The sequence below is a fragment of the Pyxicephalus adspersus genome, chromosome 4 (genome assembly GCF_032062135.1).
Source record: "Pyxicephalus adspersus chromosome 4, UCB_Pads_2.0, whole genome shotgun sequence".
Classification (NCBI taxonomy): domain Eukaryota; kingdom Metazoa; phylum Chordata; class Amphibia; order Anura; family Pyxicephalidae; genus Pyxicephalus; species Pyxicephalus adspersus.
In genome coordinates, this window is record NC_092861.1 from 73,349,781 (window position 1) to 73,366,186 (window position 16,406).

At 39.1% G+C, this 16,406-nt stretch overlaps 1 protein-coding gene across 1 annotated transcript in view; it reads left to right on the forward strand.

Annotated features, from left to right (window-relative positions):
• PM20D2 (peptidase M20 domain containing 2) overlaps positions 1–16,406 on the forward strand; it is a 30,997-nt gene that overhangs the window by 7,221 nt on the left and 7,370 nt on the right. The window contains exons 2-5 of the mRNA XM_072408631.1: positions 9,396–9,544; positions 10,600–10,742; positions 12,785–12,939; positions 15,986–16,121. Coding sequence (XP_072264732.1) covers positions 9,396–9,544; positions 10,600–10,742; positions 12,785–12,939; positions 15,986–16,121 — 583 coding nt within the window. The remainder of the gene's footprint in view (positions 1–9,395; positions 9,545–10,599; positions 10,743–12,784; positions 12,940–15,985; positions 16,122–16,406) is intronic.

Here is a 16,406-nt window from a genome sequence, read left to right on the forward strand (position 1 = left end):
ATTTAAAAATATGCTTTTTTCTTAGCGCACATAAATGTTAAAAACATTTAAACAGCGCAAACATTTTTTTTTAGGGCTATGGGTAATATGTGTGCCATTAGAAAGAATGATTTTAGGGGAACAGTGAATTTTAATGCAGGCTCGCCAGTGTAAAGCTGCCGGAGATGCGCCGCTCCGGCCGCGATCTTTTTCAGTTGCTGAATAGCGCGATGGCGTACGATTTCGGATCGCGAATACGAATGCGCGAGCGATAATCCGATTCTGCTTGATGAATCAGGGGCAATGTTTTTTAATGGCTAAAAAGTAAGACTGTGTATTTAATGGTGAATAATAAACCTAGTCCAAAGTTTCACAACACAGCACAAGTGGAAGCCTGATACCCAAAATACCAGAAATAGAAGAGTATTCTAGGGAAGTAAACAAGAACTGAATAGGTCAGATGGATTTCAAAATGTGTGTACTGACATACAATCTAGCCAGTAAAAATAACAGTAGCATCATAACCTACTTGCATGCAAGTGAAATCATCAGATGTTTGTGTGAATAGCTAAACAGCTACATCCCTCTTTTTTCTGCAGCTGGAGAATGTTCTAGAGAATGTTCTAACATCCTAGAAAATAACAACCCATGTGTTATCACTGGGTCACCATCCTAGTCCAAGTAGTTGCTGAACTAGAATATTGTCTGAATAAACTATACTTATCTACCCTGTATGTAAGTGGAAGTTAATACCTTAAGATGCTAAACAATTTAAAGCAATAATACTGATGCTTAAAATAAAACAGATATGTAAAACATGCACATTTATAAAGAACAGAAATGCAAATGTACACTATAGAAAGAGCTTTGTAAATGGAGGAGATCGGGTCACATGACCTGCAGTCATGGATTTCGCCTCTGAGCTGTGCACTGCTGGTAAATATTGTGTAACATGCAATGTGGCATTTTTGTATGCACAGTAAAGCAGTATGGTATGTGTTAATTAATATTATTATTATTAATAAACAGGATTTATATAGCGCCAACATATTACGGAGCGCTGTACAAATAAATAGGGGTTGCAAATGACAGACAGATACAGACAGTGACACAGGAGGGGAGGACCCAGCCCTGAAGAGTTTACAATCTAGTAGGTTATATTAAGATTAGATTAGATTCATAAATGCTTTACATTTACATATAACTTTCATGCACGTAACATGAAAAATATATTTGATGCCAAGTCTGGTTTAAAAAGGCCTTGGTGTTCAAATGAATAATTTAACTAGAATAAATCTGAACTTTATTTTCATAAGGTCAAAGCCATCAAATCTTGACCTAAAATAAAAGTGATAATTTACTAAAAAGCTCCCCCTACCCCAATAAACTAACATAGAACTCTGCCCCCACCCACTACTCTCCTACCTCAGCATGATAGCTGTGACTATTTTGCAGAAAGGGGCATTCTCTGAGCAAATTGACTGTTCCAGCACAGAAAGCTGTTACAGACATGAATGTGTGTACATATAAGCTAAAGATAATAAACATGTAAAAGAAATATGTAAGAATATGTAGGATGTCACTGATGACTTCTGAGCACATCCTGTCCTTTCACTGACCACAGGCCACCCCAAACATTTCATATCATTCACTTATGAAAGGTGTGCTATAAAGGGAACAACTGAATATACATAGGTATGAACAGGATCTGAAGTTGGGGCTCCAATAGGGGACCAACAGTCATTATTTTCTAACTTGTCCAATCAACAATACCTCGTTTCATTAGAATCCGCTCCTGAAAAAGTGCTTTGCTTAAAACACGTAGGGTACGTTGGCACATCTTTTAAAGCATGACTTATTACTTGGACATTGGATTGTTGGTCTATGTGTGGACTGTGGATTTCATCTTGATTAAACATCGGTGTATATTTCAATATATTGTGTAGTTTCAAAGGAGGAATTGCATGTGCTGCACTAATATATTTGTATATATGTTGTATATATGTTTTACCTTACCTGGCCTTTAAAGTACCTTTTCAGATTTTGCATGTATACTTTATATTAAATATATTTATATTGATATTATATATGTACGACGCTGGCTTCATACATGAACGCACACCAATGGAGACAGGACTATCACACGAGAAGGGGGGGTGAATGTTGGTTTGTGCAGTTATCATGATTGGAAGGTGATATGAGAGAATTTAGTATAGATATTTTTGTTTAACATATTTCGGTTGTATTGATTTAATGCTTTTGCGTATGATATTCGATCATCTGCTCCTATTCTTGATAAAGAAGCCATTTCTTCTGCCGTGAAACACATCAAAAACATCAGACTTCTAGTCCTAAATCAATTTAATTTATTATATATGATTGATCAGAAACCTGGGGTTTCCTAAATATTATGTGTAATAATTAGAAGTACTCAAAAGCAACCAAATGGTATACAAATATTGATTTGATCTATGTTGTTTTAACTTTTGTAAATAAATGATGTTGAGGTTTTAAATAGTAGTATACCTTTGTTGTTTTCTTTATACATAAAAGTCCAAACAAATCCCTGATTTTGATAAAAAAAATCTTCTAGTATTTATACTTAATGTCAGTTGGGATTGAATTGCAAAACAAACCCTTCCTCAGGATTAGTGTTAACAAATGTAGAAGATGATGATCTACTATCTCACATCATTGGTGGTAATAATTAACAATATGTTTGGGTTCCTGTAAATGAATAAAACAGCTATGTCTTTGGTCCAAAGGCTAAATTATGTATTGATTTGTACACATATTTCAGGACACAAATGTATACAAGAACATTTAATATACAGAATGTTAGTGACAAAATGACAGTCGTGTCAGACAAGCAAAGAGGGTGCAAAGTACAAGACCAAGGTGGCACATGTAAACAAGTGCGAAGTTTACAGTATGTATATAAATCAAAAAACATCATAATAAAAACATTGCAAAGTACTGGGTGTTGGGACAGGACAAATTACAGTAAATACATGGAGGAAAAGGATTGCAAGGCTTTAGGCTACATTTACATGTACAATAATTGTCGTTGGATAGGATCTTTCATTGCATGAACAAGCGCTGTAGATACTGCACCGTTCTGCTCTATGGAGAAGAGAGGGGGAGAACAATGGAGTGGCATCCCGCTGCGCTCTCTACCTTTTACTTTCATTACGATTGTTCCCCGTCTGTGGATCTGCCAGGACAGTCGTTTGGATAACGAACGCTGTACACACGCCAGATTCTTGTCTAATTTCAGCCCTGAGCCAATAATCAGAAGAGAATCATCTCAGCTGTGTACATAGCCTTACAGAAAGTACATTGGTGCAGAGTTATTTTTTAAAAAAAAGCTTTACATTCTTTGAACAGGTAATTCATCTAAAATGTCCTCATAACAAAATCCCAGTGCAGTTTCAGAGAATTGTGTTAAAGCACCTACTGTGGGGGTAAATAAGCAGTTATATTCGCAAATACTTTTTCCACTTTTCTTGATTTATTTAGGATTATTTAGGAATCAGTGGGTGCAATATGAAAAATAGCATGTGAGTTAAACAGAATGTATAACTTTTATTTAGTTTTGGGTAAAGTAGGGAAATGATAAAAGATTCTGCCAGTTTTGTTTTTCCTTGTGTACCAGTGGGAAAATGTAACTTCACTTCATATCCCAAACAACAGATAGAAGAAATCACCCTAATGAGGAGAATTCCTCATGTTTTCCTCGGAACATTGACAGTAGTTTTCCTCGGAACATTGACAGTAGTCATCAAAACTAACCAATTGGTTAATCTCCAACGGGGACACAGAACCTCCTAACAACAGCATGAATCTTCCTTTACTGTAAGAGTCTAATCGGTTGCTAATGAAAAGTAACTCAATTCCTTAGTATGGACTTGCTAATATAAGATGGCCAAACTGCACGAGCTAAATAAAGCGCAGAAGAGCTCCAGAGCTATTTCTGCAGTTTTGAGTGCAAAAGCACATGCAGGACTGTAAATAGAACCTAGGTCAGGCATTACTGTAACGTATTGTTACCAGAAGGAAGCAAGTAATAGAAGAATATATTATTCTTTTTTTTATGAAACTGAGTTTTTATTGAAAAAAATTTTTTTACAAATACAACAAAAGAAACAAAACAAAAAGAACATGGACAAGAACACAGCATACAGGAGCATTAGCAACATATTACCAAAACCATAAGGCATAAAGTAGGAACAAGTATATATATATATACACATATACATACATAAAAGCTACAAGAAAAATAGCAATAGTGGAGTGCAAATGATGCAATGTGGTTTCCAGCAATACACATGACAAACCAGTAAATTCCTGTATACAGGACATACCATCAAAAATGGGGAGGGAGGAAAAGGGAAAAGGGGATTCTGAGGCGATTTGCTATATAACAAAAGGAGGGGAGCAAAATAAGACCATCACATCTATAATTGAGCATAATAGTCATCCCATGGCTCCCAGACCTGTTCGAATTTAGTGACAGTGTTCCTGAGCAGGGCAGTAAGGTATTCCATCATTCTGATATCCTGAATGCGGGTGTATAGTTCTTCTGAGGATGGAGGGGAGACAGACTTCCACTTAGTGGAGATCAGGGTACGGGCCGTGTGTGGTGAGCTTGGATATGAGCTTGGTAGGACCTGTTAAGGGCAAACCTAGCAGGTGATGTAGAGGATCTAAATTAGATGGGCATTTGGTCACCTTCCCCAGTAGCTGGTTAACCTTATCCCAGTAACTTTGTATAATAGGGCAGAACCAAAAAATGTGTTCTAGCGTCCCGCGGTAGGACCTACAGCGCCAACAAGTCAGATCAGCCTCGGGGAACAGCCTATGGAGCACGTCTGGGGTGTGATACCACCGGAATAAAATCTTATATAAATTTTCTTTATAAAGAGTACAAATGGAGCTTTTATTTGCTGCCTCCCAGATGGCAGACAACTCCTCCCCATCAAGGGTGCAGCCCAAGACAGTTTCCCACGTACACATATAAACAAATTTACCGGAGGCCTCCCTTGTTGACACATGAAGAAGACGGTGAATAGAGGAGATAAGGCCCTTAGCATAAGGACCAGCTGCACACAACCTTTCAAAGGGAGTTTTTTGAGAAAAGCTGGGAGATTGCTGAAGAGAGAGGACAAAATGCCTGATTTGTAAGTATGCATAAAAGGAGGTACGGGGGAGGTCATATTTCCCCCGCAACTCCGGGAAGGTAAGTAATCTCCGCTCCAAGGGATGCAAAATATCCTGGATATGAAAATATCTCTCTCGCCAGGGTAGCCAAATAGATCTGGTAAGGCTGTCGGGTATCAGGGGGGTGTGTATAATAGAGGTACGTACAGAGGCAGGGGCAGAAAGGCCATATTTAAGTTTGTGAGCTCTCCATATAATCCTCATAAACACCATCGGTGCGAGTAAATCTCTATCTGTCAGTAGCAGTGAAGAACTCCATAGCATAACATGGGGTGCAGAGGGGCGAGCCAGGCCTCCTCTATCTCCCGGCAGACACTGGAGGAAAACAATTTGGTCCATGCGGGCAGAAATCGAAGGTCGGCCGCTTTATAGTATTTAATAAGATCCGGGGCCCCAAGGCCACCCAGATCTTTGGGTGTACAAACCACTGTCTTGGACAGTCTATGTCTCCTATATGCTCAAATAAAATTCAAAAAGCCAGCCTGTAGCGTTTTCAGGGTCAAAACCAGAACCCTGACCGAAAGGGTGTCAAATAAATAGAGTAGCTTGGGTAATAGCATCATCTTCACAGATGCTTTACGGCCCATAAGAGACAGAGAATGCCCCTCCCATTTGTTCAGGTAATTATATATCTCCTGAAACAGCGGGGAAAAGTTACGAGCATACAGTTGGCCATATGTGGCTGTAATTTGAGTGCCCAAATAATTTAGGGAGCAGTCCCGCCATAAAAAGGAAAAACTACCTTGTAGCGCCAACAGTTGTGAGGGTGGCATGTGTAATGGTAAGGCCTCCGTTTTGGAGGAGTTCACCTTATAGCCTGAGGCAGTACCAAAGGTGTGCAATTCAGCTCATAAGTTCGGGAGGGAGGTAAGAGGCTGCGTCAAATTTAAAAGTACATCATCTGCATATAAAGAGATTTTGTAGGAGGAGCCCTTCACTAGTACTCCCTGAATATTGGTATTGGCTCGGATCTTCTCAGCAAGTGGTTCGATACTAAGCGCAAATAGCAGGGGGGATAAGGGACACCCCTGTCGCGTACCATTTTTAATTGGAAATTGCGCCGATGAGGCATGAGGTAGTTTGACTGATGCTGATGGACAAGAGTAGAGGGAACGTATGGCGCCCAGGAACGGTCCAGAGAACCCCATTTTGGACAGCGTGGAGAGCATAAATGGCCAGCTAAGTCTATCAAACGCTTTCTCCACATCTAAGCTGAGTATCAGTGAAGAGATTTTGCGTTTATTGAGAATATCAATAATATTGATTACTCTGCGAGTATTATCACTCGCATGACGAAATGGGATAAAGCTAGTTTGATCCCTGTGCACTAGGTATGGCATATATTTGGAGAGCCTATTAGCTAGAATTTTAGAATAAATTTTAAGGTCCGAATTTAGCAATGCAATAGGTCTATAATTAGTACACTTTAGAGGATCTTTACCTGGTTTGGGAATAACAGTGATATATATGGGAGCATGACATGGAAGGCGGGATAGGTTTACCTTGTAAAAAGTCATTAAATAAATCCACTAAATAGAGGAGCAAGTGTGGCAAAAAGGTTTTGTAATATAAGTAAGGTAGCCCGTCAGGGCCTGGGGCCTTATGTGAAGGGAGGTGAGAGATAAACTGCGAGACCTCCTCTCCAGTAATTGGGCTGTTAAGGTGTTCCAGGTGTTCCGCCTTCAAACGGGGAAGATTCAGGTCTGCTAGATATGAGTCAATAGTAGGTTGTAGCCTGGGGCCCATATCACTTTGTGCCTGATGTACCGTGTGGTACAAGTCTGTATAGTATTGTTCAAACCTGGAGGCTATATGAGAGGGGTCATATCTAAGAACACCTTTTGCATCCTTAATGGCCATAGGGGATGAGTTAATTTGTGTGTCCTCAGTTTACGTGCTAATAGCGTATCTGCCTTGTCGCTCTTATGATAATAGATTTGTTTAGTTCTTTGCATCAGCCAGCTAACTTTCCTCAAGTCTAGGGCCTGTAATTTAGAGCGGAGGGAAGTCACCTTCCGCAGTTGAGCCAGAGATGAACTATTAGTAAGTCGTTCCTCTGCCACCTTTATTGCCTTCTCTGTCAAGGTGCGCTGTAGAGTGGAGTTCTTTTTAATACGGGAGCTTAGGGCCACACATTGACCCCTGATCACCAGGGGTGATCAGCATACCTATTTTAGTGTAAATAGGCTTGAAAATTGAAGTCAACAAAAAATGTGTTCAAAATTGTTCCCCAGTATTATTCATGTGTGAAAAAATCAGCATTTAAAATTTAAGCAAAAAAAATGCAATAATCTATAACCTTTATCATTTAAAAAAATATATATATATTATGTATTGTAATAGTTTGTCTCTCCCTAACAGCTTCGGCTTAAAAGGCAGCAACTACTGTATATACAGTATATAGGTGTATTGACATTTTTTCTAGAACACATTTTTATTACACGCAATTGTTTTTTTTTTAAATAAGAGATAGGTTCAAATCCTTATAACACCCTCTAATCAGAGCCCGGCGCAGTGAAGGTCCATAAGGGCCCTGTGAAAATTAGAGGCCATTGCCTATTTCTAGGGTGAGATACAGAAGACAAAGACATTATGATGCTCTATGGCTACTATTGCTTGTAGGAGTAGAAAGAGGACACCATTTTGGTAAAAATAGTGCCAGGGACATCCTAAGATGAAAAAAATACAAACTCCCCATTGCAAGTAAATATACAGAGGCTCATCTAAGGAAAAGCTTGAAGTCCAGAGTATATATACGTAACAAGCAGAGAAGAGACTGTGACAGTTACCTAACATTATATACATAATGTACCGATTTTACCCCTGTAAATGGAATAATATGCTGAGCAGTAAAACTAACATTATTTTATTCCAGCAGTATCAACAAAATAAAGCTTGAATATGATAAATAAAAAGGTTTTTATAAAATGTTACTTTGTTAGTAACTAGCTCCTGCTGCAGATCTAATCCTGACCTAACTTGTTTATGGAGTCTGATAAGGCTGGTAAACAGATAGTGATGTGGCAGAAAATGGTGGAGACAGAAAGTGAAAGAACACAACCATGTGTTTTGGAACAAATAGACAAAATACACAGAGCTGAAGAGACTGAAGATGAGCAGCCATGTCTGTGTTTCTGGAGCAAGGCAGAAGAGCAGAGGAAGTGCAACCTGCTTGCTTGGACTAGAGGTCTATGGATGTCTGTTGCAAGGGAGCTTATAAAGTATGCTTCTACTTTGAATGGAGCTTTAGTTAATAATGTCTCCAATTTTTCTGCAGACTTTAGCTCTAAAAGTTTTGGTTTCAGTAGGGCAGAGATGGGAGCTATAGCCTGGCTGCTTACCTTTTATGAACCTCAATATCTCTGCAACAGTTAGTTCTATAGAAATAATGGCAAGCAGGATTATTTTCTTCCACCTTATATTGTCCATCCAGCTCACTGTTCCTGGGGTTGCTGTTCAAAGAAGGTTTATGGCAGCTATATATGATGATAGCACAATATGGTTATGGTTATGTATCAATATAACCATGGTTATGTATCTTATAATGCTGCCATAGTAATTAGATTTAAAATAAAAAGGGCAGATAGCCAGTGTAGATCCCTGCTTCCTGCTACATTTCAGATCCCTAGAGATTATCCTTGCAGAAATATTGGGGTTCACAAAAGGTGAACGTTCAGCTTCATGTCACAGGGTAGCATGATATAAATGTTGAAGTTTTGTACTACAGCTCAGAGCCCATGACGAGCGGCCACAACTATCATATTGTGCCAAGTTGCTCCACACACCCAATACCCAGGGAAGCAAAATTCTGCTTGCAGAGGATCAGTAGTGGAAAAGATACAAAGTATCCTCTGAAAGCAGAGTTGATAGCCTATCTCAGCTTTTGACTGACAACTCAACAAAAATTGTACACAAAGCCCAGCCTGAGCTTGTTCAATAAAAAGTGGTGGGTGATGTGTCCGGCTAAAAGGGGCTGGATCAGGGACTGTAGCATGACCGCCATGAAATAACATTTTCAAATGAAAACCAAGAACTAAGGCAGATTTCACTAACTCCCCATTAGTGGAAACAGTGGCCCCTGTTAGGGATAACAGTAATAAAATGCAGTATCATTTAATTATGTAATTTACAATCTTGATTAACCTTTTAATATTGCACTTATATGAACAATTTTAATGGGTTTAATTTTTTTTTAGATTACAGTGCTGGGGACACCTGCAGAGGAGGAAGGTGGTGGTAAAGTTGACCTTATAAAGGCTGGAGCCTTTGAAGATATTGATGTAGTGTTCATGGCACACCCTGCCCAAGATGATGCAGCCTATCTCCCTGATGTTGCCGTACATGAGTATGTAAAGCAAAAATTAAGAGAGGCCTGTTGTCTTAACTGGTTTTAAAATTCATGGTTGTATCTTGGAAGGGGATATCGAGAGGAATTGTGCTCATTCATAGTAGTACTGTAAAGCATACTGCAGGTTATGATATCTTGGATGTAGCAATTACTTTTAAATTGTCCTTCAATCTTTCTCTTTTCCATCTGTTCAGATGGATTATGTATGCAGAAACAAAACCAGCCCCATTTGTAGAAACATACAGATTTCCACCCTCCCCTTCTAATTCTATACTGTAGAAAAGCCAATACTTTCCTAAACTATTTTGTTTGAAAAAGATCTTCTAAACTGTGGGGCATGGAGATGATTCTAAGGAAAGATTATAAGTGAGTTTTCCATGCTAGCTACACCATTGTTGATCAGTTTTCAAAAAAGATATAAATCTGATAGAAAACACAGCATGCAGCATGAAAAGGTTGTTCTGTGTCACCTTTTCTCTCTGCTTTGGATAGATATTGCCCCTTTTACATCCAAAATTCTCAAAGGTTATCTAAACCTGAAAACAAAGTTGTATATATTAAAGCTTACCAGTCCTAAGAAGTGGTAGTTACATTCATTTTTGGCAAGAACAAAAAATTATGATGCTTTGTCACTTTCATGAGCTGAACTTTAAGCACAAACAATGTTATCGACCTTGTTTATAAACAGGAATAAACAGTAAACAGCAACACACTGTTAAATATTGTAATACTTGACTTAAGTGCCTAGTGCCACAAAAATAAGTTTTTTTTTACAGGTTGTGGATTGTTTTGTGAAATTGATTGAAAGGGTTTTTTTTAAGACTTATGGCATGTAATTCCAGGTTGTTATTATTATACATACTTTTTTAGTTTTGGGTAGAAAACCTCATAAAGTTACCTTACCTGCAGCATAACAATTTTATACCAATACCACAACTTTTGTTTTTTGTTTATTCTTGTGATTTTCATGTCTGTGCTGCTAAGCCTAAAGCAAAAAAGAAAGTAAGAACAAAAAAAGAAATAAGTGCTAAGAGCTGGCTTTTATTTCCTAGTGTGACTGTGAAATATTATGGAAAAGCTTCTCATGCTGCTGCATACCCATGGGAAGGAATTAATGCTTTAGATGCTGCTATTCTTGCATACAACAATCTGTCTGTCTTAAGACAGCAAATGAAACCAACCTGGAGAGTTCACGGTGAGAACTGTTTAAGAGATATATTCTGATTTGATGTTTACTCTACAGGAAATAGGCACTGCAGAGTATACTTAATTATGCTGCTAATACAAATCATAAATGTCCCTTAACTACTGGAAAAAATTTTAATAGCTTTTAATGCAGTAACCATGCACCTAATATTTAGTAATATTACTTATAGATAGTGTGAGAGCTCATATATACGTTGAATCATCTTAGATACAGTGTCAATATAATAATCTAGCCTACTATTAACAAATACACTCACTGACCACTTACATAGGTGTTAGGTACACCCGATCAACTGCATATTAATGCAAATATCGAATCAGCCAATTACATGACAGTAACTCGATATATATAAGTATGTAGTTATTGTCAAGCCAGTCTGCCGACGTTCAAACTGGGCATGAGACTAGGGAAGAAAGGTGACTAAGTTGACTGAATGTGGCATAGTAGCTCATCAAACCTTGAAGCAGATGCGGTACAGCAGCAGGAGACCACACTAGGCCTTACTTATATAAGAGTGGGCACTTGAGGCTACTGTTCACACAGGCTCATCAAAAATTAGCAAGCAAACACTTCAAAAATGTTGCTTGATGAGTCTTGATTTCTGCAATGACATTCAGTCGGAATTTGGTGTCAACAGCATGAAACCATGGGTCCATGCTGCCTTGTATCAGCGGTTTAGACTGGTTGTGGTGTAATGGTGTGGGGTATATTTTATTGGCACTGGGCATTGTTTAAATCAGTGGTCACCAACCTTTTTGACCTACAGACCACTAAACTTACGGGCTCTGGACCGCGTATTCGTGGGGAGCCGCGTGTTACTCAAAGTGGAAGAAACTTACCCCATAGTGACGTCATGATGCCAGAACCTGCCCACTCTCCCATTGCAGGTCTGTCTAGAGTCACAACCCGCCCACTGTCCTGAGCCATGCGATCTATACGAGAGACAAAGTCCACAGCTCTGGCCAGTGCGCGGGGTGAGGACACAGACCCTGCTGGGGGGTTGCACCAGCCAGAGCTGTGGTTGGTGACACATCCAACCATGGTTGCGAACTATGCCAAGGCTTTTGAGGCCTCAGTGTAACCATCTTCCGATACTTCCAGCAGGATAACACACAAAGTCAGAAGGCCCATATCATCTGGTTTCTTTACTGAGAGTGAGTTCACTGTACTCAAAAAGCATTGTACACAGTACCCATAATTCAGTAAAACAGAGGACCTTTGAGAATTTGGATCATTGATGCACACCTGTCAAATCTTCAGCAAATGCGTGATGCAAATTTGCCAATATGGACCAAAATTTCTGAGAAATGTTTCAAGCACCTTGTTGAATTTATGCCAGGAAGAATTACAGCAGTTTTGCTATTTGTACCTAATAAAGTGTCCAGTGAGTGTATGTGCTTAATTGTAAGTGCATTTGCATTTACAATTTTCTCCTAGTTACCCTTTCCAGTAAAAATTAGCTTATGCATCTTCCTGTGATAGGAGGAGAATGCTACAGCTGTGCTCCTGAATTTAGAGCAGTGTTGTCACAATCATGTCAGCTATCCCTGCTTGCACTACAGTAGAATGAGAAGATGTTACTGGGGGCATTGATAGCAGCATTGTTGCTGTTTATTTATAAGCATGTAGCTTGTCAGTCAGAAGCATACAACACCTAACCCTCGCTTGCTGGATTGACATCACTTCCTCTTCTGCTCAATCCTTCACACTGTGAGCTGCAAAGTCTTTGGATGTGAGATGGTTAGTGTGTAAAGTTCCAAAAAAGATGAGTCTAGCTAAAGGAAAAAGGAAGGTTTTTTTTTTTACTTCCTTTTCTTGCTTGTGCATCACATAGAAACTGGATTTGGGATCTATTTAAAGTAAGTTTAACACTGTTCAGCATGATTTGGATTAGAAAAGTTAAACATTCCTGTTTAAGTACTGCATTAGCTATGATTCAAAAATGTAATTTTTTTTAGTATTTGCAGTATTTACTAAATGCAAAAAGACATCCTAACATATGGCATCAACTTGTTACCCTTTTTTTTCAGGAATAATTAAAAATGGTGGTGTGAAACCCAACATCATTCCATCTTACACTGAGCTGGAATTTTATTTGCGTGCACCATCACGCAAAGACCTTGCAGATTTACAAGAAAAGGCCACTGCATGTTTTAAAGCTGCAGCTGCTTCGACTGGATGTACAGTAAGTTTGGGAGCCCATTCTTGGTTTGATAACTGTCATGACCTGGGAACATGCTTGCTATCCAATAGCTGCAGCAGCAAGCAAATTACTGGTAGTAAACAAGCAAGGTTCAGTACACAGGTAGTGGTAGAAGCACAGGAGTGAAGCAGACGTGTAGTCAAAGATTGAACCAAATTCAGTGGCCAAAAATATCAGGTTTGAAGTGTAGAGCAATGAAGAGTGGTTAGTAAAGAAGCAAAGTACACATTCAGAGGTAGATAAGGATGCTGTGCTAATGTAGTAACAAAGAATAGGATACTGGCAGAAGCACAATCATCTGGCAATCAGAAAATACATTCCTTAAGAAGGAAGTTAAGGTGAGGCACAAGAAGTTCAAAGTTTAGCTAGACATTGGGTATCAAGGAAGGCTGAACCTTGAGATCAGGCAAAGAGCTATCCAGTACTTCAAGTGGCTTAGTAGAAAAAGCAGGTGACTCAGATACAGAAGCAGTCCCGGTTTGTAACCCTGTCAGTAACAAAGAAATATGTTCTATAACCATTGTACTAAGTTAATTTTAATTATTTGTGGACCAGAACTTATTAGATATGCCTTGTAGGGTGCGTGTGGTTTATCCCAAGGTACATTCACCTGCACATACCTATAAAAACATGATGGCAGTGTGATAGCCAAGGTCTTCACCATGTACTGCTGCTGTCATTGTCTTCTTCTTCTTCAGTGATCACTATAAGTATTTGCTGCAGAAAGTATCGATAGAGATAATGTAACTATTTAAGTTTACTGTAATTAGATGTTATATGCAGATTACAAGTTTTCCTGTAACAAATCGCATTAGAGTATTTTATTGTTTATACTGTTTGTTTTTATGGTGTTGTTTTAAAAAATGTTTGCAATTTCTAAATAACTTTGCTAAGCTTTGTATTAGAATAAATATTTTATGATAACATTAGTCCCAGAAAAAAATTGGACAATTTATGTATACTAGCAATAGTTGTGTTAAACCTCTCACTGGGCAGACTGGCAGTTTTTTTTTACCTTTTTCATACACAACACTATTCTTTTACCAGAAATTAAAACATTATTAAATTATTTAATTCTTCCAAAGTTGAAAAAACTTCATGGGGTCTTTTTAAAAAGCTTGGAATCTGGCATTCACGGAAACATTCCCTGGTAGAGACCTGAAATATTGCTCATCAGATAATGTTTCAGAGATTGTCAGAATCACTGCTAAATAATTAGCCCCTCATGTGTCACATTGTAAATCAATTAGGTTTTTAAAATGACCCTGTTGCCAGGCCATTTATTTCACTGAAAAAAGAATATATGTATATTTGTTATAGTTATAAATTCTATTTACCTGTAAAATCTTTGCTTTTGTGGACATGCAAAAGGTCCCAGGGTATTGCAGGGAACCACCATGTTGGATTTGATGTCAACAGCACCAACAGACTCATTTAGATGACACTTTAGCAGCTGGGACATTACAGAAAGTATTTATACAATGCCAGAAAAGAAAAGTTATATGTAAAGGGGAGGGGGCTGTTCTTGGGAATTGACTCTTGCTTGAATAGTCAGATTTCCAGCAAGTGCAAAAACACACTTCAAAAAATATGTGTTAAGAAAAACACAAAAAGTAAGCATTTAAATGCTTGATTTTAGGGTGTGCTATTACCTGAATATTTTTGTGCTACAGCATGTATCTTGAGTACATGAGTACCTCTTTAAACCTACTAAGCTATAGTCTCCCTATCCAAGTTACTGTAATGCACCCGGGCGCACAAACCACTACTACCCTGTTTCCCCGATTATAAGGCACTGTCTTATATTTTTTGAAATGCCAAAATATGCCCTAGGTCTTATTTTCAGGGGATGTCTTATTTTTCCATGAAGAAGACTACAGTACACATTTATTGTTGAAAGTCACTCATGATCACTCATGCCTTAGGGCAGGGATCTCTGTTAGGGCAGGAATCAGCAGCTTGCTTCCTGGTGCAGAATGCCGGCTTGTTACTTTCAGTTTGGCTCTGCACTGCAGCCAGGAGCAGACACGTGCTGCAGCCAGCATCAAGGGGACCCACACAGGATTGGATCTCAGAGCATGTCTTATTCACGGGTGAGTGTCTTATTTTAATTATTTTTTCAAAAATGGGGGGTGGCTTATTTATTGGGGATGTCTTAAAATCGGGGAAACACGGTAACATCAGGAATCCTTTCAACAAGTTTTTTTAGGAAATCCAGAAACAAGGTCATACACAAAGGTCAGTCCAATAATGTGTGGTACAGGTAGAAGAGGCAGAGGCGTAGTCAGGAACAATCTGAAATCTGGGCAGGTAGATTTCATGCAAGGTTGAAAATCAGGCCGGGTCACTGCGGGTAAAGTCCAAACTGGTGATGACACAAAAGAGGTTAACAGGATAAACCAACACAAGAACGCACCCAAGCAGACTGTTACACAGAGGCTACAATGGGCAATGATGCAATAGACAGGGTCCTAATAAATGGGCAGAGTGCCCAATCACTCGAAACCTTGCGTTTTTTGATTGGAGGAGCAACTACATTAAATCCCCTGTGGCCGATTCAGACTAAACATGTCCGCCCCGTGGCAAAGCAGCAACTGCCTCGCCTCCGGGGGGGGACACCTCTTCCAACAGGACCCCTGGGACGTGCTGTGCATGCCCGCAGGAGTGCTGAGGAAGTGAGCAGCACGTCCACGGGAATGCCGTTTGGCCAAACAGTAGTTCGGCCAGAACAGATCCCTCCACCAGAGCAGAGATACGCGTTGCGAGCAGGACAGCAGCGGCCTCGGCCACGCTGCCTTCTGCAGTGCTCTCTCCCACGCAGCGATCCCGGAGGACGCTGCAGGCTCGTCGGCCAGGTAAGTACTTTACAGTTACATATCACAATACAAACAGCAGCCTATTGCTATACAACAGTACAGTTGTTTTTAAGGACTTCAATGAATTAATGTATGTAGATAATGAGGTTTACCATGCCTACATATACAACCCCTTCTAAAATCTGTAAACACTTTTTTTGTTTTCATTTTAGGTAGAGCTGTGCCATTCAGGTAATGATTATTACAATGTGCTTCCAAATAAAGTTCTGGCAAAAGCCTACATCGAGAATGGCAAGAAATTGGGAATGCAATTTACAACAGACGAGTTAGTATTAAATGCACTGTCAGGTAATGCATACGTACTTGTCTTTTTAGCATCCTCATATTAAATAGAGCAAATGTCATACTAGTGTTAATTCTTGACTAAAGCCTTGTTTTCACCAAACCATCACTTTGGTAGCTTGGGGCACCCTGTCAGGAGTTACTATGTACTTTATACTCATTGGAAAAATATCCACTCACATCCTATTGTGAAGTCGCTCCAGCATGGTCAAAGAATGCAGAAAACACTGTTTTTAGTAAATTTGGAAAGCATTAGAAGCTTTCTTGAGTTTTTTTTAATGTTTGTTTCCT